This window comes from Entelurus aequoreus, linkage group LG08 (assembly GCF_033978785.1).
Source record: "Entelurus aequoreus isolate RoL-2023_Sb linkage group LG08, RoL_Eaeq_v1.1, whole genome shotgun sequence".
Lineage (NCBI taxonomy): Eukaryota > Metazoa > Chordata > Actinopteri > Syngnathiformes > Syngnathidae > Entelurus > Entelurus aequoreus.
The window spans coordinates 19830220-19854372 of NC_084738.1; the positions used below are offsets into that span (position 1 = coordinate 19830220).

Genomic DNA, 24153 nt, shown 5'->3' on the forward strand with positions numbered 1-24153 from the left:
ACATTAAATATTCCACTTTGAAATATTTTTTGGGGAAAGTGTTGCATATTTTGTGTTTGACATATAAAAAACAATAAAAGTTATAATTGATGGATAGATCTGAAGTTGATCTCAAACTATTGTGTTAAAAGTTTTTTTTAAAAATTAAAATTTATTTTTAACACTTTACTGAGCAGGACCCTTTTGGATCCCCAATAATTTTAGTGGATTTTTTTTTTTTTAAGTGTCATTGCTCAAAAAATAATAATAAATTAAAATCAATGTTGTTATGAGTTATGTTATGAGCTCCAATTATTATATAATTTGAAATATTCCACTTTAAAATTGTATTGGGGGAAAATGTTTTGTTTTTTCCATAAAAAACAGGGTTTTCTTTGACAAAAAGGGCATACAACTTAAATCTTAAAAAAAAAAAATTATATTGACAGATAGACCTAATGTTGATCTAGAGATTTAAACTTTGAATAATAATAATACTAAATAATGACACATTTTTTATATTTTTTTTACCTAAACCCTTTGGGGTCCCCGGGATGAAGCCTGAGTGGAGGCCTAAATGTATATTTTTTATACATACAGTATATTGTATTGGTTTTCAAAATAAAAAATATCAATATGGCCCCCACTTGCTTTGATTTTTCAGTGTGCGGCCCTCAGTGGAAAAAGTTTGGACACCCCTGAATTAGAGCATTCACAAGAAGTAGTTTTTTCTTTTTTGAAAAGCACACATTACCTCTTTGGAGGAGGTAACAATGCATGCCAGGGATAATGTGTAATGGAAGTTTGATTGACATACACACAAGCGCCTGCTGTGATGATTGACAGCTCCTTTTGAACAGTACAGTACGCTTGAATTCAGTTTTGTCAGCAGGCCCAGCGTATTTTGCAATGGTAGCGAGGAGTCGTCATATTGGGCAACATTTTCCATTCAGTTTGGCAGTGTGCTGATTTGTTTTTTTGAGATAGCCCACTCCTGTGAGCTGTTAAGTACATACTTGCGGCTGCCTTGAAATGTACTCCAACACACGAACACAAATCAGAACCACTTAACCGTTTGAGGTATTTTATACACGAGGTCTTCAAATCACCGCTATCAGGGTTGTGGGATGTATGCTTAATAGACCCGTGATTATGTGCAATCACATTGTCTGGTGCTCCAAATAAGACCGTGGTGTGTGTTTGTGTAGATTGTATATCATTGTGTGCGTCTGGAAATACAATGCAAATGTGAACTGCGTCTGGTTCTCAGGAGCTTATGCTAAGACAGGCCAAACAGGGCAAGATTGAGACTTCACTGTCTCCGGTAAACCTGCAGAGGGTCCTCTGGCGGAGGGTTGGAATCATTATCAGAAAGTATACAGAAAAATCTCTTCTGCCAACTCAAAAACATGCAATTCAGCCAAAAAACACAGCAGTGCAGCATCTATTGATTTTACTAAACAGGTTGAAAGGGAACTGCATTTGTTTGTTTTTTGTGCATTATTACCAATCCCCGTGTGAGACAAAAACACGCGTGTTTTCCTTTGATGTGCATTCTAAAGTGTGAAAAACTGATAGTATGAGGCGGCTAACAATGCAGGTAATGGGATTCATCTGTTTTGCCTATAAAGCCCTCTAACGAACATCCAAAAACCGCCAACATTAGAAATGTAATTTATTAATATTATTATAACAACAGTCTATTTACATGCCGTGACCCATAGGCGCCGATTAACAATGCCGAGCATCCACGTGGGATTGATGGAAATCAATGTTGTTGTTGTTAATTTTGTGTAGAGTTTGGTCCGTTTTGCATAATAAAAATGTCACAAGTTATATAGTCTATAATTAACAAAGCCTAACCAAGATTTCATTGTGCCAGATAATTTGAACACACTGCACAAGAGCGAATGAAATTCATACTTAGTCAACAGCCATACATGTCACACTAAGGGTGGCAGTATGAACAATGCCAACACTGTCATAAACACGTGCAATTTAGTGAAACCTCACTAAACAACAACGACAAACACATTTTGGAATAATATTTGCACCGCAACACAACATAAACACTTCAGAACAAATTCCCTGCAGCACCAACCCTTCCGGGACACTACAATATAAACAAACGCCATTGGTGGATCTACACCTAACATCCACTGTAATGTCGTACAATAGCGTTTCTAGTCAATACTACTATGATTACATCGATATTTTTTAACATCACAAAATCTTCTTTCGTTTTTTTTTCAATTTATATTATGTTTCTAAACTCAGGAAATATGTCCCTGGACACATGAGGACTTTGAATACGACCGATGTATGATCCTGTAACTACTTGGTATCGGATTGATACCCAAATTTGTGGTATCATCCAAAACTAATGTAAAGTATCCAAACAACAGAAGAATAAGTGATTATTACATTTTAACAGAAGTGTAGAAAGAACATGTTGAAACAGAAAGTAAGCAGATATTAACAGTAAATGAACAAGTAGATTAATAATTCATTTTCTACCACTTGTCCTTAATAATTTTGACAAAATAATAGAATGATAAATGACACAATATGATACTGAATATGTCAGCAGACTAATTAGGAGCCTTTGTTTGTTTACTTACTACTAAAAGACAAGTTGTCTTGTATGTTCACTATTTTATTTAAGGACTAAATTGCAATAAGAAACATATGTTTAATGTACCGTAAGATTTTTTTTGCTAAAATAAAGCCAATAATGACATGTTTGGTGGTCCCCTTTATTTAGAAAAGTACCAAAATACTTTTGGTACCGGTACCAAAATATTGGTATCGGTAAAACACTAATACACACACACCAAGCACCCACTGGCAGAAATGTAGATTGGCGCCTATGCCGCGACCTGCATATTAACCAAGCTATAGGATAAAGTGCTGGCTGTCCAGAGTCGGGACCCGGGGTGGACCGCTCGCCTGTGCATCGGTTGGGGACGTCTCTGCGCTGCTGACCTGTCTCCGCTCGGGATGGTTTCCTGCTGGCCCCACTATGGACTGGACTCTCACTATTATGTTCGATCCACTATGGACTGGACTTTCACAATATTATGCTAGATCCACTCGACGTCCATTGCACCGGTCGCCCACCCACATCTGCGGTCCTCTCCAAGGTTTCTCATTGTCATCCCACTGGGTTGAGTTTTTCCTTGCCCTGATGTGGGATCTGAACCGAGGATGTCGTTGTGGCTTGTGCAGCCCTTTGAGACACTTGTGATTTAGGGCTGTATAAATAAACATTGATTGATTGATTGATTGATTGACATAGGGTAATTGTTATTGTAGGAACTAACTCCAGGGAACTAACTGCTCCGTCCATTAGCGAGGAGCCAGCTACTAGCTAGCTTAAGTGACACGTCACAAAATAAAGAAGAAGAAGAAGCTTGAGCTGCTTCTGCTGTATTGCCTTTGAGCTACAGTAAAAGATAGTGCTCGATTATAAATTATACATCTCACCTCTGTAGAGGCTTTGCAGCTGACGTCATCAGCCACGCCCATTAGCTTGGCGGCCATCTTGCCGGTCACCCGTTCAGTGCCGGTCAACGACTCACACACGCTTTCTTGTTAGATCTGCTGCTATTTGAGCTTGGAAATGCCGGAAACCTGCTGTGCTGTTGGATGTAGCAATAGACGAGGCGATAAACCACATCTTAGCTTCTATAGATTCCCGGCAAACATCAAAAAACGCGATAAATGGATCGCGGCGATTTGTCGTGAACGATGGAAACCTACGATTTACACAAGGATATGCAATGAACACTTCATATCAGGTATGTAAACAAACTATAACAGTAGGCTCTTCTGTGTGTGCTTTTTCCTTACCTTGGTCATGAGAAGAAATCGATTCTTGTTTGGAATTTGCCATATCAGCCCATCATGCACAAAACCTGCTGTAAAATACTTGTAGGCATCCAGACTCTTGTATGCCTTAAGGTCCTTTCCAGTGTACGGAGATGGTGAATCGACGAGGTAATTATAAATGTCTGGATATGAGAGATCAGGCAGGTCGGCTGTTGCAAAATGCTCAGGTGATTTTAGCATGCTTCTCGGTAAAAGGTACGGATCCCTTGTGCCAACAAGGTTCAACTTCTCTCGGTAACGTTTCTTGGACTCTTCATCCAAATGCACAACTTCATTGGATAGCAAATCAGCCATAATTCGGATGAAATCGCTGAAAATGTAGCGCAGAAATCAAACTGAATCTGTACGAACACGTAGGAACGAGCTGACCGGTTGACCGGCAAGATGGCGGCATAACACAAAGTCACGTGATTTTGCCTCTATAGTAGAAGGCTGTGGCACTAAGAAGGGAAATTGGTCAACTTTGAAAATCCACACACTAACAACTTGATATATATATATTTTTTTCCCAAGATGGCACCTCTGTCATAGCTGCTGGTTGCAGGAGCCCTGTGCTCTTGTGTGTTCTTCTTGTGTGTTCTTGATGTTTCCTTCTTGCTTTCATGTGGGGTTTTTTTGCCTTTTGGTTTCGGGCCCCTTTGGGACTGCGCAACAAGGTGTGGCACTTTCACTTTTTTGTGAGCTAGATTTGCCTCAGGGGAGCCTTTTGGCCATGGCTATGTTTGCACCGGAGACCAGCTGTTGGCTCTCTGACACACCGGAGTCCGCGTTGAGAGACCATTGAGCGTCGGGATGGACGAGCTTCACGGAGCCTTTGCTGAATTAGCATGTATCAGACACTTCAGCATCCCTGGACAGATTTTCGCTCATCCGCGCGGACTGCACCTTAGTCGAGAGCTAGTGGGCAGCCTAGGACGAGTCGGCTCTCTTGGTTGCTTTGTAGACCCCGACTTAAACAAGTTGTAAAACTTATTCGGGTGTTACCATTTAGTGGTTAATTGTACGGAATATGTACTGTACTGTGCAATATACTAATAAAAGTTTCAATCAATCAATCAATCAATTGTTGGGTCTGTACCGCAGAATCTCCCGGAACTTAAGTTAAAGTACCAATGATTGTCACACACATGAGGTGTGGCGAAATTATTCTCTGCATTTGACCCATCACCCTTGATCGCCCTCTGGGAGGTGAGGGGAGCAGTGAGCAGCAGCGGTGGCCGCGCCCGGGAATCATTTTTGGTGATTTAACCCCCAATTCCAACCCTTGATGCTGAGTGTCAAGCAGGGAGCATGTTTTATCTGAGGTGTGAGGATTATTCTGAATTTGCCAGCTTCAAGTTCATTCAATGTTGTTGTTGTTGTTGTTGTTGTTTTTAAATAGCTGCAGCAAATTCAGGCATTTTAGGCTGTAACAATCCCCCAAAAAAGCTTGCAAAGTCCCAGAGGGACCTAAGTAAAGTCAAGCTGATTATTCTGTAAAGATCCTTCCCTCTGAAGTCAATTTAATCTCTACATCATCATCATCACACTTTTCTTTCCTTCTATGCTAAATGCGCTTTTTTCAGGAGATTTGACGTTGATGACTTTTGAGGCATTTTGTTTCCTGAAAATGTTTTGGGGTGTTCCACTGCAGTTAGTTTTTGGATGGTTTCCTAGTAGAATCAGTCGAGATGACATCCCAATCGCACACGGAGGATGCAGCATCTCTTTGAAAGAACGACCTCATGCCCTCTCAACAAACACACTCCCCAATGTTGTTAAAGATGAGACACCGTCCTGCCGACGACAAAAAAAAAAAAAAAAAAAAAAAAAAAAAGAAGAAGTCATCTGTTCCATCTCAGGCAAATAACAATAAGCCCCGGGCTGGATTCCAATGGGCTTTCTCTTTGAAATGGGATACTGGTACACGCATTACAAATATATCTCTTGTTTTATCTTCCGGGACAGGCCCATGGAAAAATTATTCCAAATACCTGCCACGCTTTATCTGGAACACTGGAATAGGTTAGACCCGGCCGGGAACACGAGGATGTCTAAAATAAGGCGTCTATTAGTGGAAGGAGTGGAGATGGATGGGACAGAGCGGGAAGGGACAGGGATCGGCGGGGGGGTATTTTAGGTGTATCGGCCCTGTGAAAAAAGGACTTGTTGCAAGGGCTGCTGAAACATCCGCAATGTGTCAGCTGTTACTTGTGCAATGGAGGAGGGTTTGTGAGCGGGAAGCATGCTCGTGAGGAATCACACGTCCGTAGCGCAGCGGGATTATAAATAACATTTTCCCTACAGATGTTCTTTACTTGACAAATTTGCTGGCGGTCTCCTGGATACTTTGTGACATATGGAAAGATAACCCATCTTCACTTTTTAACCTTCATCCGCTGCCAGACCAAAGCTGGTCGGTCTCCAAAGTCACCGATGATAAGCGAGTTCCTGGGGGTCTTATGCATTATCACTTGATTTAAATTACGCCGTATCACATTCAACTGCGCTATTTTATCTCGACGTGTTGTTGACCACAACATTATGACTTGGACCCTTAGCATCCAGATGACCGACATTTCACTCACAGTACAAGTTCTCTGTGGTTTTTGCAGTGATTGCTCCAGATTCTCTGAACCTTTTGATGATACAAACCCCATTTCCATATGAGTTGGGAAATTGTGTTAGATGTAAATATAAACGGAATACAATGATTTGCAAATCATTTTCAACCCATCTTCAGTTGAATATGCTACAAAGACAACATATTTGATGTTCAAACTGATAAACATTTTTTTTTTGCAAATAATCATTAACTTTAGAATTTGATGCCAGCAACATGTGACAAAGAAGTTGGGAAAGGTGGCAATAAATACTGATAAAGTTGAGGAATGCTCATCAAACACTTATTTGGAACATCCCACAGGTGAACAGGCAAATTGGGAACAGGTGGGTGCCATGATTGGGTATAAAAGTAGATTCCATGAAATGCTCAGTCATTCACAAACAAGGATGGGGCGAGGGTCACCACTTTGTCAACAAATGCGTGAGCAAATTGTTGAACAGTTTAAGAAAAACCTTTCTCAACCAGCTATTGCAAGGAATTTAGGGATTTCACCATCTACGGTCCGTAATATCATCAAAGGGTTCAGAGAATCTGGAGAAATCACTGCATGTAAGCAGCTAAGCCCGTGACCTTCGATCCCTCAGGCTGTACTGCATCAGCAAGCGACATCTCCTGGACGCGGATTTTTTTTTTTTTTTTTCACCGCCCAATTTGCTTTTTTTGTTTGTTTTTTAATCGATTACCGCTTTCCGCCAGTGTTTTGTTTTGTTTATATTTGCCGGGTCAAATAATTAATTATTGGTCGACTTCAAAGTAATGCACTTTCCAGTACAATTTCTTACATTTTGATTCGCTGAAAGTTTTATCGATCACAAATACTGCATTTCCGGTATTAGGACTTATTGTTTTGGTCATGGCGAGTAATAACCCAAGAAGCGAAGCTTCAATGAAAAGTGGCTTCTGGAGCCACTTTTCAGCAAATGGCTCACTTATTAAGATGGAAATATGTTTTGCACGCCATGTAAACGGGCTAAGAAAAAGAACACCTTTACGATCGGGTGCACTGATTTTCAAAGATACAGCCTCACCAGGCACCAAGAAACATCATGTTGCACCTTTCCTGCTTGTCAGCTCCCAGACCGTGGTCGAGGAGCGCGGGGGAGACGTTCCCTCCAGGGCCGATGTATTGTCAGGGGTAACACCCTCCACTTTACCCGGCAGTGGATCTCTACAGTTTCGCTCTTTGATCGGAATGACGAGGCCGTCGATTTGTTACAACTCTTTATGTTTTCCACAAAGCCAAGCGGACATCCACCATGCTCCTTCTCCTAACTTGCCCACTCACTTACACACGTCACTCACCCCACATGCTGCCATTCTTAAAGGGGAACATACAGCTTATAACCATCACCAAGCCACAGATGAAATGCTAGAGGCATTGAGTGCCACTGTAATAAATGACATTGAAACTAACTTGCAAAATTCTAAGTTTGTTGGCATTATTTGCCATGAAAGTGTAGATGTGGCTGTTTTTAAACGACTGATGATCTACATACAGGTATATGAATAATCAATAAAAATTGTCAGATGCATGTATACGGCTGAGATAGGCTCCAGCAACCCCCGCGACCCCAATAGGGACAAGCGGTAGAACATGGATGGATGGATATGCATGGAAGCCCTGGCACACGATTATCATCATTTCATGACCGAAGCAAAACCATTTTTACACTTTTATATTGAAATAAATACACCTACAACTTATTAAATGAAAATATAGAAAAAAACTACCGGCAGCGGTAAAGTTTAGATCCAAGAAGGAAAGAAAAAAGTGAATGAATGTTTATAACTGAATTAATTTAAATATGCATAAAAATTTTGAGGTAACACTTTAGTATGGGGAACATGTATTCACCATTGATTAGTTGCTTATTAACATGCAAATTAGTAACATATAGGCTATTAATTAGTCATTATTAAGTACTTATTAATGCCTTATTCTGCATGGCCTTATTATACAACCAGTAAGCCATTAACTAAGAGTCTTCCCTCAATAACCTCAGAATTATTGCTTAACCCTAACCCTAATCTTTATATGTTCCACTAGTGTCCAAATAACTCTAAATCAAGTCTTTGTTGCTTTAATAAGCAACTAATAATGGTGAATATGTTACCCATACTAAAGTGTTACCAAATTTGTTTTCTTTTGTATTATTGAATTAAGTAACGTTTATGACAACCTCTTTCCAAAACCCAATATATAATGTGAGATACAACAGGATAATGCATACATTTATCATTTGTTTTCAAAACGGTTACAAAAAAGTGGGACCTCAAGAATTTACTGTGGGACCCCATTTTCATGACTTGATTGGGTCCCTGGGACCCCATTTGGAAAATTCCTAGCGCCAACACTGAATTAAGGTTAAGTGAGATGTGAAACATGAGGCGACTGGTCAAAGAATGCAAGAAGATGAATAAGGAAGGAGAGCATGTTGTTGAAAGTTACCACTTAAAGGCTTCATTTATCTCCCCGCCGTCCTGTTTGCTGCATGGGACCTATCGCCTAGTCTGTCACCGTCACCTGGAGGCTCCCGCTGACATTTCCTTCAGCGGCTGAGTGTGTGCCGACACCACTGAGCAGACGTCCGTCTCGGAAAATCGCAGACGACCGCGTTCCCATGGCCGACTGGAAACGGCGCATAGTCGCCATACCGGCGATGCCGAGACACAAGAGGCAGGAGATGCTAATCTAGTCGAAAGCCTCAAGAAGGTGACGTTGAAGAGCGGCGCGGCGACCAAGCCTGTGTGCCGTGATACGTGGGAAGAGCCACAATGCACACACGCTGCCAATCTGGCAGGTCAATTGGATCCACTGTGGACTGGACTTTCACAATGTTATGTCAGACCCACTCGACATCCATTGCTTTCGGTCTCCCCTAGAGGGGGGGGTTACCCACATATGCGGTCCTCTCCAAGGTTTCTCATAGTCATTCACCGACGTCCCACTGGGGTGAGTTTTTCCTTGCCCGTATGTGGGCTCTGTACCGAGGATGTCGTTGTGGCTTGTGCAGCCCTTTGAGACGCTTGTGATTTGGGGCTATATAAATAAACATTGATTGATTGATCACGAGTGATACAGGGTTGGACCCATAGGGGGAATAGTCATTTAAAAAAAAAAAGTAATACATTTCCCGCAATAGTGTATCGGATTGTCCAGGGTGTACCCCGCCTTCAGCCCGAATGCAGCTGATATAGGCTCCAGCACCTACCGCGACCCCGAAAGGGACAAGCGGTAGAAAATGCACCTAAAACTTATGTGAAGTATCAACCAACAAAAGAGTAAGTGATTGTCACATTTTAGCAGAAGTGTAAATAGAAGATGTTAAAACAGAAAGTAAGCAGATATGTTCATATTGGTTAATATTCCATCCATTTTCTACCGCTTGTCCCTCATACCTTTGACACAGTAATACAGGGGTGGGCAATTAATTTTTACCGGGGGCCGCATGAGCAACCCGAGCACTGCTGGAGGGCCACATCGACAATATTTCAATTAAATTTTGCTCAATATTTTTTTTGATATATACCGTAAGATAAATAATAATAATAATAATAATTAATAATAATAGTAATACTTCAACATAGTGTGTGTAACAGCATTCCATGACTAATATAAATAAATTAACATTAATAATAAATGACAGTAAAATAAGCACACGTATGACTGAGGAGTCATAGTGTAACTTTGTGTGGTGTTTGAGATGTCCGACTTTTTGTGTGGCCATAAACGCACCAGTGGTTTAGTGCTATGCGTGTTGGTGACAGATGACAAGTTGGTTTTGGCCTGTTTTGTACGGCAGAAAATTACTAGTTTTTCGAGATAGAAGTGTTTTACTCATGTTTTTGGTGTGGTTATGGCCGAATATAAACAGTTTTGCTCAATAAAGTGATCGATATAATTCCTGTCCTCGAAGCATCTCGATAGACGTTACAATAATTGAACGGTGTTCAATTGAACGGTGTTGACGAACACCGTTAGGGCCGCTTGTTGTCACTGTCACTCAGAGTTGCATTGCAAAATTACATAGAATAAATTTGTTTATTTTGTTTAGAATTCAGATGGGATTTGATTTGGTGCGCGGCATATATTTGCTGCGCGCAGCAGACACTTGAGCAGTGCGCAATTGCGCAGGCACGCACCTTCGAGGGAACGTTGCTTTGCAGTCCATGTCTTGTTGAAAACACGCCATTCTTCATCAACTTTTCTCTTTTTAGCGTCTCGGGTGTAAACCGTGCATCACTTGTCGCTGCATGTGCACCTTCACTCGCAGGTTACACACGGACACACGCCCATAAATAATACTTTTCAAAATAAAAGCAGCACAGTTGTATTGCGCGCACGACATAGATGTTTTTTCAACTTTATTTTGTAATTAATGATTGCAGCTGTTCACATTCACTCACAATCACGCACACGCATACGTCCACACGGAAGTAATACAAATAACGATTTTCAAAACAAAAGCAGCACCGTTGTATTGCACACTCGACATAGATACTTTAAAATGTATTTTGTAATTTATAATTGGCCTCACGCGGGCCGGACAGGGACGCACAAAGGGCCGGATGCGGCCCGTGGGCCGCAGAATGCCCAGGTCTGCAGTAATACAATGAGAATTGACACAATATGTTACTGAATATGTCAGCAGCCAAATTATATTTGCTGACTACTAAAAGTGAAATTGTCTAGTATGCCCACTGTTATTTATGCCAACATTGTTCTTTGGTAGCAATACAAAAATGTATGTTTAATGTATCATAATATTTTCTGTTCAAATGAAGCCAATAACGCAATTTTTTGTGGTCCCCTTTATTTAGAAAAAGTATTGGTACCAAAATATTGGTATGGGGAAGACCCGAGTATGAATATTTTTGCTGAAGCGTGATTGTATGCATGAGTGCATGTATGTACAGTATGTATGTATGAATGTATGTATGCATGTGCGTATATATGTATGTGCGTATGTATGTACGTACAGTGAGAACAAGTATTTCTATACACTGCTGATTTTGCATGTTTTTTGCATGCTCTTCAATGGTGAGAGAATCTACAACAAAAATCCAGAAAATCACATTGTATGATTTTTAAGTCATTAATCAAAATTGTATTGCATGACATACTGTAAGTATTTCATATGTCAGGAAAACAGAACTTAATATTCGGTACAAAAACCTTTGTTTGCAGTTACAGAGATTAGACTTTCCTGTAGTTCTTGACCACCTTTTCACACACTGCAGAATACATTTTTTCCCCACTCCATACAGATCTTATTCAGATCCTTCAGGTTTTGAGGCTGCCGTGGGGCAATACGGACCTTCAGCTCTCTCCAAAGATTTTCAATCACGTTCAGATCTGGAGACTGGCCAGGCCACTCCAGGACCTTGACATACTGTGTATTTCTGGTCGTTGTCATGCTGGAAGTCCAAGCTACGACTTATCTTTTTGTGCCATCCATTTGCCTTTTTATAGCATTACATGGATTAAATTCTTTAAGATGTCAATACATTTCTCAATCAATCAATCAATCAATCTTCAGTGCTCTTACTAAAGGAAGGAGATTGTTGACCAAGATTTTGCGATACATGTCCCCATCCTCCCCTCAATTCGATGCAATCGCTCTGTCCCCTTTGCAGAAAAACATCCCCAAAGAATGATGTTCCCACCTCTGTGTTTCACGGTTGGGATGGTGTTTTTGGGATTGTAGAAGTCATTCTTCTTCCTCCAAACACGGCGGGTCGGGAACAAAACTCAAAGACCTTCTCCCATTCCTCCTCTGGATCATCCAGATGGTCACTGGCAAACTCCAAACGGGCCTTGACATGGGCAGGCTTGAGCAAGGGGACTTTGCGTTCGCTGCAAGATTTGAATCCAAGACGGCGTAGTGCGTTACTGATCGTTTTCTTTGAGACTGGGATCAAAGCTCTCTTCAGGTCAATGGCCATGTAGTTTTGGGCTGATCCTTCACCGCCCTCATGATCATCGATGCTCCACTAGGTGAGATCTTGCATGGAGTCCCAGACCAAAGGAGAATGACCCTCGTCTTGAACTTCTTTCATTTTGTAATAATTGCACCAACAGTTGTTGCCTTCTCACCAAGCTGCTTGCCTATTGTCTTGTAGCCCATCCCAGCCTTGAGCAGGTCTACAATTTTATCTCTGTCCTCACACAGGTCTCTGGTCTTGGCCATTGTGGAGAGGTTGGAATCTGTTTGATTGTGTGGACAGGTGTCTTTATACAGTTAACAATTTTAAACAGGTGCAGTTAGTTAATACTGGTAATGAGTGGAGAGCAGAAATATTTCCTAAGGAAACACCAACAGGAATGTGAGATCCAAAATTCTTACTGGTTGGTTGGTGGTCAAATACTTATGTCATGCAATCAAATGCAAATTAGTAATTTAAAAGTCTTACAATGTGATTTTTCCGGATTTTTGTTTTAGATTCTGTCACTCACCTTTGAAGAGTACCTATGCTAAAGATGACAGACTTCCACATGCTTTTTAAGTGGGAAAACATGCAAAATCAGCAGTGTATGAAATTCCTGTTCTCCTCATATGTACAGTATGTATGTACGTACAGTATATTTGTCTCGCCGTATGTGCGTGAGCCAAAGCACGGCCCCAATTGCCCAGAAAGCCAAGTCCGCCTATTATAAACAACTTTTTTTAATAGAGCTAGTTTGCGTGTTTCTCTCGTGACATCTGGCAAGACTGTCTCTGCGGTGTAACAACAGGAACTTGTAAATATCTGTTTATGTTTGCATATATATATATGTGTTTACCTATTTGCGACGGACCGGAGGAGTAAATAAATAAATAAATGTTCGTCATTTGGATGTGTGTTGCTTTTTGTGCACACGTCAGCTTGTGTGATGCACACTGACCCTACGGCAAGGCTTGCGCTTCCAGGTAGGCAGTTAACAGCTAGAACATATTTTTAATGGTTTGTTTTCCTCATTCGGTCTTCCACTTCCTCCACAAACTTTCTTAGTTCTGATGGTCGGGGGGTTGAATGTCTTTAGCTCTGAGCGGAGTTTAACCACGCATTTCAACTGTCTAATCAAAACTTGTGTTTGTTTCTTGTGTTAACAAAGCAGGAACAACTATGTGTAACGATATATTAACTCTCTATTGCTCAAACGGCACAACCCTGTTACAAATATTACTTCAACCGGCGGTGAAAATGCTCAAATTATGCTCGCAGCTTAAAGCATAACAAGTTAAGGTATGTTAAGGCACGTGTAAGTTGAGGTACTACTGTATTATTAGGGAGCAGGACCGGAAGACATCAACGTTAGCAACCATAATTGCCTCATTTGCTGTAGGTAGTGGAAGACATGAAAAGTGAGCTAAAAATGCAAATTATGATTAGAATTGTAAATATATTTCTTATGTTGATCCTTAGTTTAGTTGTACTTTTCTTTATTCTACATTGTTAAATGTTACAGTATCAAATTTGATCACAAGACTGATCTAGTGACTGGCTCATTAACATGAACAATTGTTTTTTTTTTCATTTTTAGCGTGACTGTGATGCAACATTTACATTCAACTCACTCTGTAACCCAAGGTAGCTTTACCCAGAGTGGGTGTGTGTCTCTTCTCTGCTCTGACTGGAATGTAACTATATTGTAATTGCACTTAAAAATACAACAAGATACAGACGCCGAGACTGATTGATTGATTGAGACTTTTATTAGTAGGTTGCACAGTGAAGTACATATTCCGTACAATTGACCACTAAATGGTAACACCCGAATAAGTTTTTCAACTTGTTTAAGTCGGGGTCCACTTAAATTGATTCATGATACAGATATATACTATCATATATACTATCATCATAATACAGTCATCACACAAGATAATCACATTGAATTATTTACATTATTTACAATCAGGGGTGTGGGGGGGGGGGGAGGATATGGACCCGCCTTACGTTGCTTCTGATTGGTTTACATTGCGTGGTGCCTTCCGTGGTTGACTAGTTTCTGGCCCAAAAACTTATGGATTGGTCCTGGGATTGGTTCTTATGGTCAGTCAGTCAGAATTACTGTAACTATGGCGAGTCTCGAGGAAAAAAGTGTATTGTTATGAAAAAAAAAATATATATATAGCAGTGTTTCCCACACATTCATTTATTTGTGGCGGCCCGCCACGAAAGAATTACGTCCGCCACAACATTTTTATTTTTTTAATTTTTTTATTTTATTTTTTTTTTTTTTTGTCCTGTCCAGCTTCTCAGGCAAATCATATAGATGATGTAGATGCCCATATAGGCTGTTCAGATTTACTTTACAAAAGAGAAGTGTAGGATACTTCTCTTGTTGCCTTATTTGTATTTTACCACTACTGTTTTCTGTTTATTTATTACTGACTGTGGCAGGACACCTCTGCCTCTGTTTCACTTTATGTTGCTGGTAAATAATATGGTTGTAGTAGTAGGCTAAAGTTAAATTATTTAGTATGCACTAATTAAAGGCGCAGAGCTTTAAGAGACATTTTAGCTTTTATATTTTATAAGATATATTTTTTGTAAGAACCACAATTAATAAATATATTTCAGTGAATAACTTATTGTTCAAATCTGTATATAAATATGTACATAAAGTGTTATAATTATATTGTAAAATGGATGGATGGATTGATGGACGTTTAAAACAAAACTGTTATTAATTAGTAAGTATACATTTTTTGAGCCTTTTTAAAGAAAATCATATCATTGTAGTAAATTATGCAAATTGTTCGATGATGTCATGGTGACCACGCCCATAGCCACGCCCATAGCCACGCCCCCACCGCCACAGGTATCTTGGCAGTTTATGGGAAACACTGTATAGAGTAGTAGGGATGATACTCGAAACCGGTTTTCCCGGTTGTTCGATAAGAAAAGAACCGAGTCCTCGGACTCGAATCCCTTTTTGAGAACCGGTACCCGTTATCGAGACCACTATAGTAAAGAAAAATAGTTGGTTCTTTATTCCAATCCCTGGAATCCCGTCCCGACCAGAAATGCTCCGTGTGACATCACAAGAAATGACGTCACGTAGCTCAGTCATTAGGCGCAGATAGCGAAAGCAGGAAAACAATGGACCGGAAAAAGCGCTCCAAGGTGTAATAAAGTTCAAAACAAAAGGTATAATCCAATGAATAACTTTACTGAGAAATTTGAGCAGGGTACAAACACATGACGAACACTTTTACGACCAACCGGAAACATAGCAACCAGGCTAGCAACGCACCTCCTTTACGGCAGCTGTCGCAACGTTCTTAAAGCAACCGCAGCACATACATATATATACAACATATCTCCCTTTTTTAACTTTTGTTTTTCTTTCCTTGTAAACAAAACAAAATCACACTGTATATGTGTTGTCGGTCTAATTATAAATAATGCAGACGAGGCGTGTTGGCTGAGTTCTTGACGTTTACTTTCACAGCGTGCTCATAACCTCATGCTTAGCTGCCGGGTGGCGACATGCAACAACACTTTTCGGGGCTACCGTGCATGCTCGTCACTCCCGTTGCATGCTGGGTAGTGTAGTTGTTATTTTCCATAGCTCATAACAACACATCTTTCCCCCTATAAAGAAAGATTTTAACTCAATAAAGTATATTTCTTTTTTTAGCTTTAACTTTTCATTTTTTAGCATTGTAACCACATTTGCAAACAACTTTTCTCTTCATAGAATTTTCTTTCAATAAAGAAATAAAGTGCAAAAATGTCAAAGCATCATAACAAACAGTTATGTCAAACAGCAGCAGAAGTGCACTTTTTGGAGAGCTGTATTATTTTCAGTTTTGTGCCCAAGGGACAGATTTTATTTAACACTATATTATTATTTATACACCTATAGTGATCACAGAGACAGGTTGTTTTTGTGTTACTGTATATGTTTGTTTTTTCTGAAAAATCCCACTTAATATACTTTGGGTAACAACAGTCAATATTTATTTATTTTATTTTATTGTTTTAGGGGGTAACAGTCAATATTTATTTATTTATTAGATTTTATTTTTTTCTTATACAACAAAAGTGAGCTTTTTTTAAACCAAATATTGTGTGTTTTTTTCCATAGACAACAACCTATCTGGACTCGATAAGAGAATCGATAAGGAATCGGTTCGATAAGAGGATTCGATAATAGGCTCAAACTCGATAATTTCTTATCAAACATACCTATAGAGTAGTGAATGGGATAATAAAGGCATGAGAAATGTCAAGTTTGGAGTGAGAATGAGTTAAATTGCGTGACTCCCACGCCAGGCGTGAGGTTTGGCAGCTCTGCATTACACTCACATTGTAACAGTAGCGTCATGCTAGGTTAAGCTATTTTCTGAAGAAAACCAAAATGACACAAAACTCTCAGCTGTCACGTAGTTCACTGACATACACAGTAGTTAACAGGCTTTTTTTTAATATGTGGAGCATTTTTTTTTTTTTTTACCAAGCTGTCCTCTGTGAAGCTAACAACAAAGGTGCTATCATGTAAACTAGCTCTAGGTAAGCGATGCAATATCTTTTTTTTTTTTTTCATTTTAATCAATCCCTTAATACAGTGGTTCTCAAATGGGGGTACGCGTACCCCTGGGGGTACTTGAAGGTATGCCAAGGGGTACGTGAGATTTTTTAAAAATGTCTGTCAAAAAGAACTGTGAAAAGAAATGCAACAATGCAATATTCAGTGTTGACAGCTACATTTTTTGTGGACATGTTCCATAAATATTGATGTTAGATTTATTTTTTTGTGAAGAAATGTTTAGAATTAAGTTCATGAATCCAGATGGATCTCTATTACAATCCCCAAAGAGGGCAGTTTAAGTTGATGATTACTTCTATGTGTAGAAATCTTTATTTATAATTGAATCACTTGTTTATTTTTCAAGAAGTTTTTAGTTATTTTTATATATTTTTTTCCAAATAGTTCATAAAAGACCACTACAAATGAACAATATTTTGCACTGTTATACAATTTAATAAATCAGAAATTGATTACATAATGCTGTATTTTACTTCTTTATCTCTTTTTTTCAACCAAAAATGCTTTGCTGTGATTAGGGGGTACTTGAATTAAAAAAATGTTCACAGGGGGTACATCGCTGAAAAAAGGTTGAGAACCTCTGCCTTAATAGAGTACTGCTTCATTATCCTGTATTTTGCTGGTATTTGTGGTTGCTTAAAACATTCTCACTCACTTTTTTGTTCCCGAAGGGCTGATTCCACCAAGATGACGCAACCCATGAGGGGGGACCAGGCCCACCAGCCGGCCCCGGCCCGCAAGGCAGCCAGCCTGTCCTCGCCAAGTGCGGCCCGCCGCCTGTACCGCAACTTGTCTGGAAAGTTCCGTGTGAGCACCAACCCCGCCGCCTTAGAGGACAGCGTGGTGTCAGGACGGGGAGGAGACAAGGAGAGGCTCCGCAAAACCACTATCGTAAGTCCAATAAGGGGCTGGGGGAACAATAAGCACAAGGACGTTGTTGTCTTAAAATAGACCTCAGGTACTAACATCACATGCTCCAGATCTGCTTCTTTTTTTACCGAAAGTAGGTTTCTGAAACAAATGTGTCTTTTTGTCGCAGTTCCAGAGTAATGAAGCGCTGTTTGAAGCGGTGGAGCACCAGGAATTAGACTTGGTGCAGCTCCTTCTCTCCCAGTACAGCTTGGAGGAGCTGGACCTCAACACCCCCAACAGCGAAGGCCTCCTGCCCCTCGATATCGCCATCATGACCAACAATGTGCCCATGGCCAAACTGTTGCTTCGTGCCGGTGCCAAAGAGAGCCCCCACTGTGAGTAAATAAACGTCCACAGCAGAAATACACAACATACAGTATCTTCTCAAGGGACAGTACTGAAGTTGGGATATACTTTAGGGCAGGGGTCACCAACGTGGTGCCCGCGGGCACCAGGTAGCCCGTAAGGACCAGATGAGTAGCCCGCTGGCCTGTTCTAAAAATAGCTCAAATAGCAGCACTTACTAGTGAGATGCCTCTATTTTTTAAATTGTATTTATTTACTAGCAAGCTGGTCTCGCTTTGCTCTTCATTTTTAATTCTAAGAGAGACAAAACTCAAATAGAATTTGAAAATCCAAGAAAATATTTTAAATACTTGGTCTTCACTAACTGACAAAGAAACAGATAACAGATTTGGTGTCCAGTTCAAAGTGTGACATGATTTCTTTAAAAATTTGACAGTTGACTTTTGTATTTTACATGAGTTCTTATTTGTACAAACATGGTGCAAAGTAATTCATGATTTGTTAAAAAAATGTTAGTGGCTAGCTAGTTAAAATGGGATATTGTGATTTCACAAGACTGTCTTAGAAGTGATCATTTGAAAATGTTCAATTTGAAAAATGTGTACTTAGAGAAAATATAAAAAATAAAGTGTTGCATATTGATATTAATCTGTTTCTATATATATTTATTGTGAGAAATCATTAAGATGATCAGTGTTTCCACAAAGATAAATACAATGAATTATTAATAATAACATATAGTTAAAGGTAAATTGAGCAAATTGGCTATTTCTGGCAATTTATTTAAGTGTGTGTCAAACTGGTAGCCCTTTGCATTAATCAGTACCCAAGGAGTAACTCTTGGTTTCAAAAAGGTTGGTGACCCCTGCTTTAGGGTAGTCAGTACATCTGTCTTCTAATAGTCGCAGATTTCAACGAGCTGATTCGACTATCAACTACGCCTCCCCCTCTCCGTGGGAGGGAGGCGAGTTGATACCTGCTCTGGCCCCCGCATAAAAATTGATTGCACTCATCACAATATTTTTAAATATTAGAAACATATTCTTGTGTGAAGACAAATAGTTTTCAGAATTAGAAATGTCTCTTAGTTTCTGCTGTCACTTCAGACCTGGTGTGATGTCATGTCTTTAAAATCAGTTGGTGTGTTTTGACTTCCAATATTTCTTATTGTATAAATTTGCCTGCACACAAAAATATAATACACTGGAAACTTGATTCCCAGACGTAATTGTTTGTTGCGCGTGGTTTGTAAACCGAAAAGTTTGTATAATGAAGCAGAGTTCCCCACAAGAGTCAATGTAAACATGAATAATTGGTTAGTAAAAAAAACTGCACACTTTGAAGTGTGTGCGTGCATGTGTGTGTGTGTGTGTGTGTGTGTATACACGTTGTATATGTATGTATATATATATATATATATATATATATATATATATATATATATATATATATATATATATATATATATATATATATATATATATATATATATATATATATATATATATATATTAGGGGTGTGGGAAAAAAATCGATTCTAATTCGAATCGCGATTCTCACGTTGTGCGATTCAGAATTGATTCTCATTTTTAAAAAAAACAATTTTTTAAATTAAAAAAAAAAAAAAAAATCAATCCAACAAAACAATACACAGCAATACCATAACAATGCAATCCAAATCCAAAACCAAACCAGACCCAGCAACACTCAGAACTGCAATAAACAGAGCAATTGAGAGGAGACACAAACACGACACGGAACAAACCAAAAGTAGTGAAACAAAAATGAATATTATCAACAACAGTATCAATATTAGTTACAATTTCAACATAGCAGTGATTAAAAATCCCTCATTGACATTATCATTAGACATTTATAATATAAAAAAAAGAACAATAGTGTAACAGTGGCTTGCACTTGCATCGCATCTCATAAGCTTGACAACACACTGTGTCCAATATTTTCACAGATTGATAAAATAAGTCATATTTTTGTTTCATTTAATAGTTAAAACAAATTTACATTATTGCAATCAGTTGATAAAACATTGTCCTTTACAATTATAAAAGCTTTTTACACAAATCTACTACTCTGCTTGCATGTCAGCAGACTGGGGTAGATCCTGCTGAAATCCTATGTATTGAATGAATAGAGAATTGTTTTGAATCGGGAAAAAATCTTTTTTTAATCGAGAATCATGTTGAATTGAAAAAAAATCGATTTTGAATCGAATCGTGACCCCAAGAATCGATATTGAATCGAATTGTGGGACACCCAAAGATTCACAGCCCTAATGTATATATATATATATATATCAAACCAACATAACAAGGAGGTAAAAGCTCAATAATCTCTTTCTTATACAAACAAACAAGCTTAAATACCAACAAACACACGCACACACACGCACACACACACACACATGTCTCGTTGGTGCACTCTAAAATACTAGCAATGTTGCTACAATTGAAACAAACAAAAAAAAACAATAATTTTACATTGTGTCTGCGAATATTTGTGGCATTTTTTGAAAACATTTTTTGTAGTGGCGTTATTTTCGCCAGTGGACTTTGTCTCTGAGCGGCGCTCAAACGTGCACGTCAGCTGTCTAATCAAAATGTATGGTCATGTCTTGTGTAGACAAAGCAGGAACAGCAACATGTAACAATATATCAACTCTTTCAAGCGCAAAGGAGAGGCTCTGCAAAACCACCATCATAAGTCCAATAAGGGGCTGGGGGAACATTAAGCAACACACGGGCATCCTACCTTTCTATTTTACATTCATTTATATATGTATTTAACCTTTATCTATCCAGGCTTAGACAATTAAAAATATATTTGGATAAACAATGCTGACCTAGCAAAGAAACAGCACTCACTCTTCAGAAAGGAAAGTAGCCATTGGCTGTCCTAAAAGTAGCTACCTGACATTGGTACTTAATTTGCATAATTGATTGCAATAGTCACTGGAGGAGAGAGGAATAACGTTGCGGGAAAAAAAAAAAAGTGAGTTTAAAAAACCGCTATTTATGATTAGAAATGCAAAAAAACTGTCTTCTTCAAGTTTGTTCTGCATTGTTAAATGTTAGAGTATCAATTTAGATCAAAAGAGATCCGATTTGATTGACTGGCTCATTAACATGAACAATGGGATTGAGAAGTTATATTTTACATTTATATCTCTCTCTGTACACTAAGGCGGAAACAGCTACAGCTTTGCACATTTTGTTTGCATTCTGGATGTGGAGGGGTGTGGGTCTCCTCTCTGCTCTCACTGCAGCTGGGACTGCTGCGTGAGGCTACTGTCATCCCGGCACGATTGAGGACATTCACTGCAGAGTGACACCTGCTTTCGTGTTTCCAAAAAAAAAAAAAGTCGCTAGATTTGTTGGTTTTGAGAAAAAAAAAGTTGCTAAGAAGAGTCGGAAAGTCGTCAGATTTAGCAAGACAGTTGCCAATTTGGCCAATCGACGAGCCTGCATCACACTTGGGAAACGTGATAAAGTTCACTAAATTCACTCATAAGCAACGTTATTCTTTCTATTATGCCTTCGTGTGTATGTTGCTGCTGCACTTGCTGTTCTCAAGCAAAACTTCAAATTAAAGGGGAACTGCACTTTTTGGGGAATTTTGCCTATCGTTCACAACCATTATGAAAGACATGGCACTGAATGATTTTATTTTTTTTGCATTCTAAATATTAAATAAATGCAATAAAAGTTTGCTTACAGCTGAGCGAACGGGAGCTGCACTATTCCGCCCATAAAATCCAATAAATAACCATTCAAAAACAATAATCCATTTACATTTCATGACTTGAATATTAACCAAGTATTAGTGATATTGTTATTATAAGGGCTAATGCAGACATACTATTTATAGCGGCGACGTGATCACTACCGTGTGTGTCTACGTTTACATCATCGAGTAGTCTGCTGCTTCCTTGCTTCCTTTCTTCCTATAAGTTTATTGTAGATCATAAATCATGCCTCTCACGTGGACAGAAGAAGTGTGAGTAGGTATTCTGACAAGTTAGTACATTTGACAGCCATTTAGGACCCAAAACTGGCAAAGACCACACAAAAAGACGCTTGGTCTCCCTCTGCCTCCTCACTTAGTTTATTTGCGACATTTTTCATCATTATGTTTGTTGGCCCTCATGATGTTTGCAGTGAGTAATAATCAGCGATGAAGAAATGTTGCTGGTTTGAAATTAATGCGCCGGTTTATGCTTAAAATGATCAAAATACGTCAATATTAAATGTTATTATGAATGTGGCCGTTACTACAGTACCTATATACTTACATAATGTATATACAACCTCAATGGAGGTGTTTGGAGGTTTTTTTTAAGGGCTTTATAGGTACAATTGCACGGCTCCAATAGGCTACATTGTAAGCAGACTTTTGATCACATTTATTTCATATTTATAATGCAAAATATATATATAACATCCATCGTCATGTCTTTCACAATGATGCTGAACGATAGGCAAAATTCCCAAAAAAGTGCAGTTCCCCTTTAAAGGGGACCTATGATTAATTGTGTTTTTCTGACTAATCAATGTTGTTACAATGTTGGATACTTGTGTTTAACAATGCCAAAGTATCAAATTATAAAGTTTGTGCATATTGCATGAGCTTGCATGCAGTTGTATTTGCTTCCGTTTGCTGAGTTTTGCAGTCTCACTACGTAATGACGTCTTTGCTAGGTGGAAGCCCTTATCGTATTTTCCGGACTATAGAGCACAGTGGGATATAAGCCGCACCCACTAAAGAAAAAAATATTTGTCCATATATTAGCCGCACCAGAGATACTGCAGATACTTTGTGAAATGAGTTATATACACAGAAAGATTATTTAAATGTTTATTTACTTACCTTAATTGTTTCTAAACGGTGTCAGTAAAAGGCAGTAAAACGGCTGACCTAACAAAACAGAAGTCATCGTCATTGACCCACGTCATTGACTCCAATCAGGTAAACAGACTCAGTATTTCCACTGTGATGTTTTGGTGAATTTACTGAGGAAGTTGTGAAACTGAAAAAAATACAAACAGGATGCCATTGTAGGTAGATAATACTAACACAGACACTTGTAAACATGTTTGCATGTTAGCGTCATTACATTACGATAGCACGTACAAATGTGCATGAAAACACTCCTACAGACATCATACATGGGACGGTTTAGTAAGTATAAACAGGTGTTAGTTATACTGTAAAACTTACAAACGTTGCTTAGAATGATCAATGAAGAATCCATTCAAGTCTAAATGCTACGCACGACTGTGAGACGAACACGGCATTGCGGTTGGACAACAATTTAAAAAAGCACTACCTGTAAATAGAAGGACACCTGCAGTGAGCGAACTCGTCCATAAGATGGCGCCATAGCAAAAATAATAAAACACTTTCTCGGGGTATTTGCTTGTTTTAAAAAAATATTTTTATTATGGCTGTTATTGGGAAATAAATTTATAAATTAGCCCCACCGTTTTATAAGCCTCAAGGTTCAAAGTTTAACAAAAAATTATCGGAATTTACGGTATTTTGCTTTCTGCTTCAGGTTATGATGAAACACAAAAGGTGAAATAAAGTAGTATTTTCATCTAATCTTGGCGTATACAGTACATAATACCACAGACTTGGGACATGTAAATACTGCTAGAAACAGCTTTTTTAATGCAGAGTTTGAATTGATAAGAGAGTGTGCAGGTGTACCCGATGTTGTAACCAGGTGAATCTATATAATGTTTATGAAGTTTATTTCCGACTGTGGCTGGGGGAAAAAAGCAGTGACAAATTCAATAAATATATTTGAACAGTGTACGTTTCCAAAAGCTACATTTTTGTACTTTTGGAGAGGCTGCGCTTGGTTTCATTTGCAATCTGGGATGGCCTTTACAATTAAACA

The 24153-nt window shown here is 38.9% G+C and overlaps 1 protein-coding gene across 1 annotated transcript in view; it reads left to right on the top strand.

Annotated features, from left to right (window-relative positions):
* LOC133655579 (ankyrin repeat and fibronectin type-III domain-containing protein 1) overlaps positions 1 to 24153 on the top strand; it is a 148513-nt gene that overhangs the window by 74986 nt on the left and 49374 nt on the right. Inside the window, 2 exon segments of the mRNA XM_062055856.1 lie at positions 17687 to 17906; positions 18055 to 18262. Of these exon segments, the coding sequence (XP_061911840.1) occupies positions 17703 to 17906; positions 18055 to 18262 (412 nt within the window). The 5' untranslated portion in view covers positions 17687 to 17702.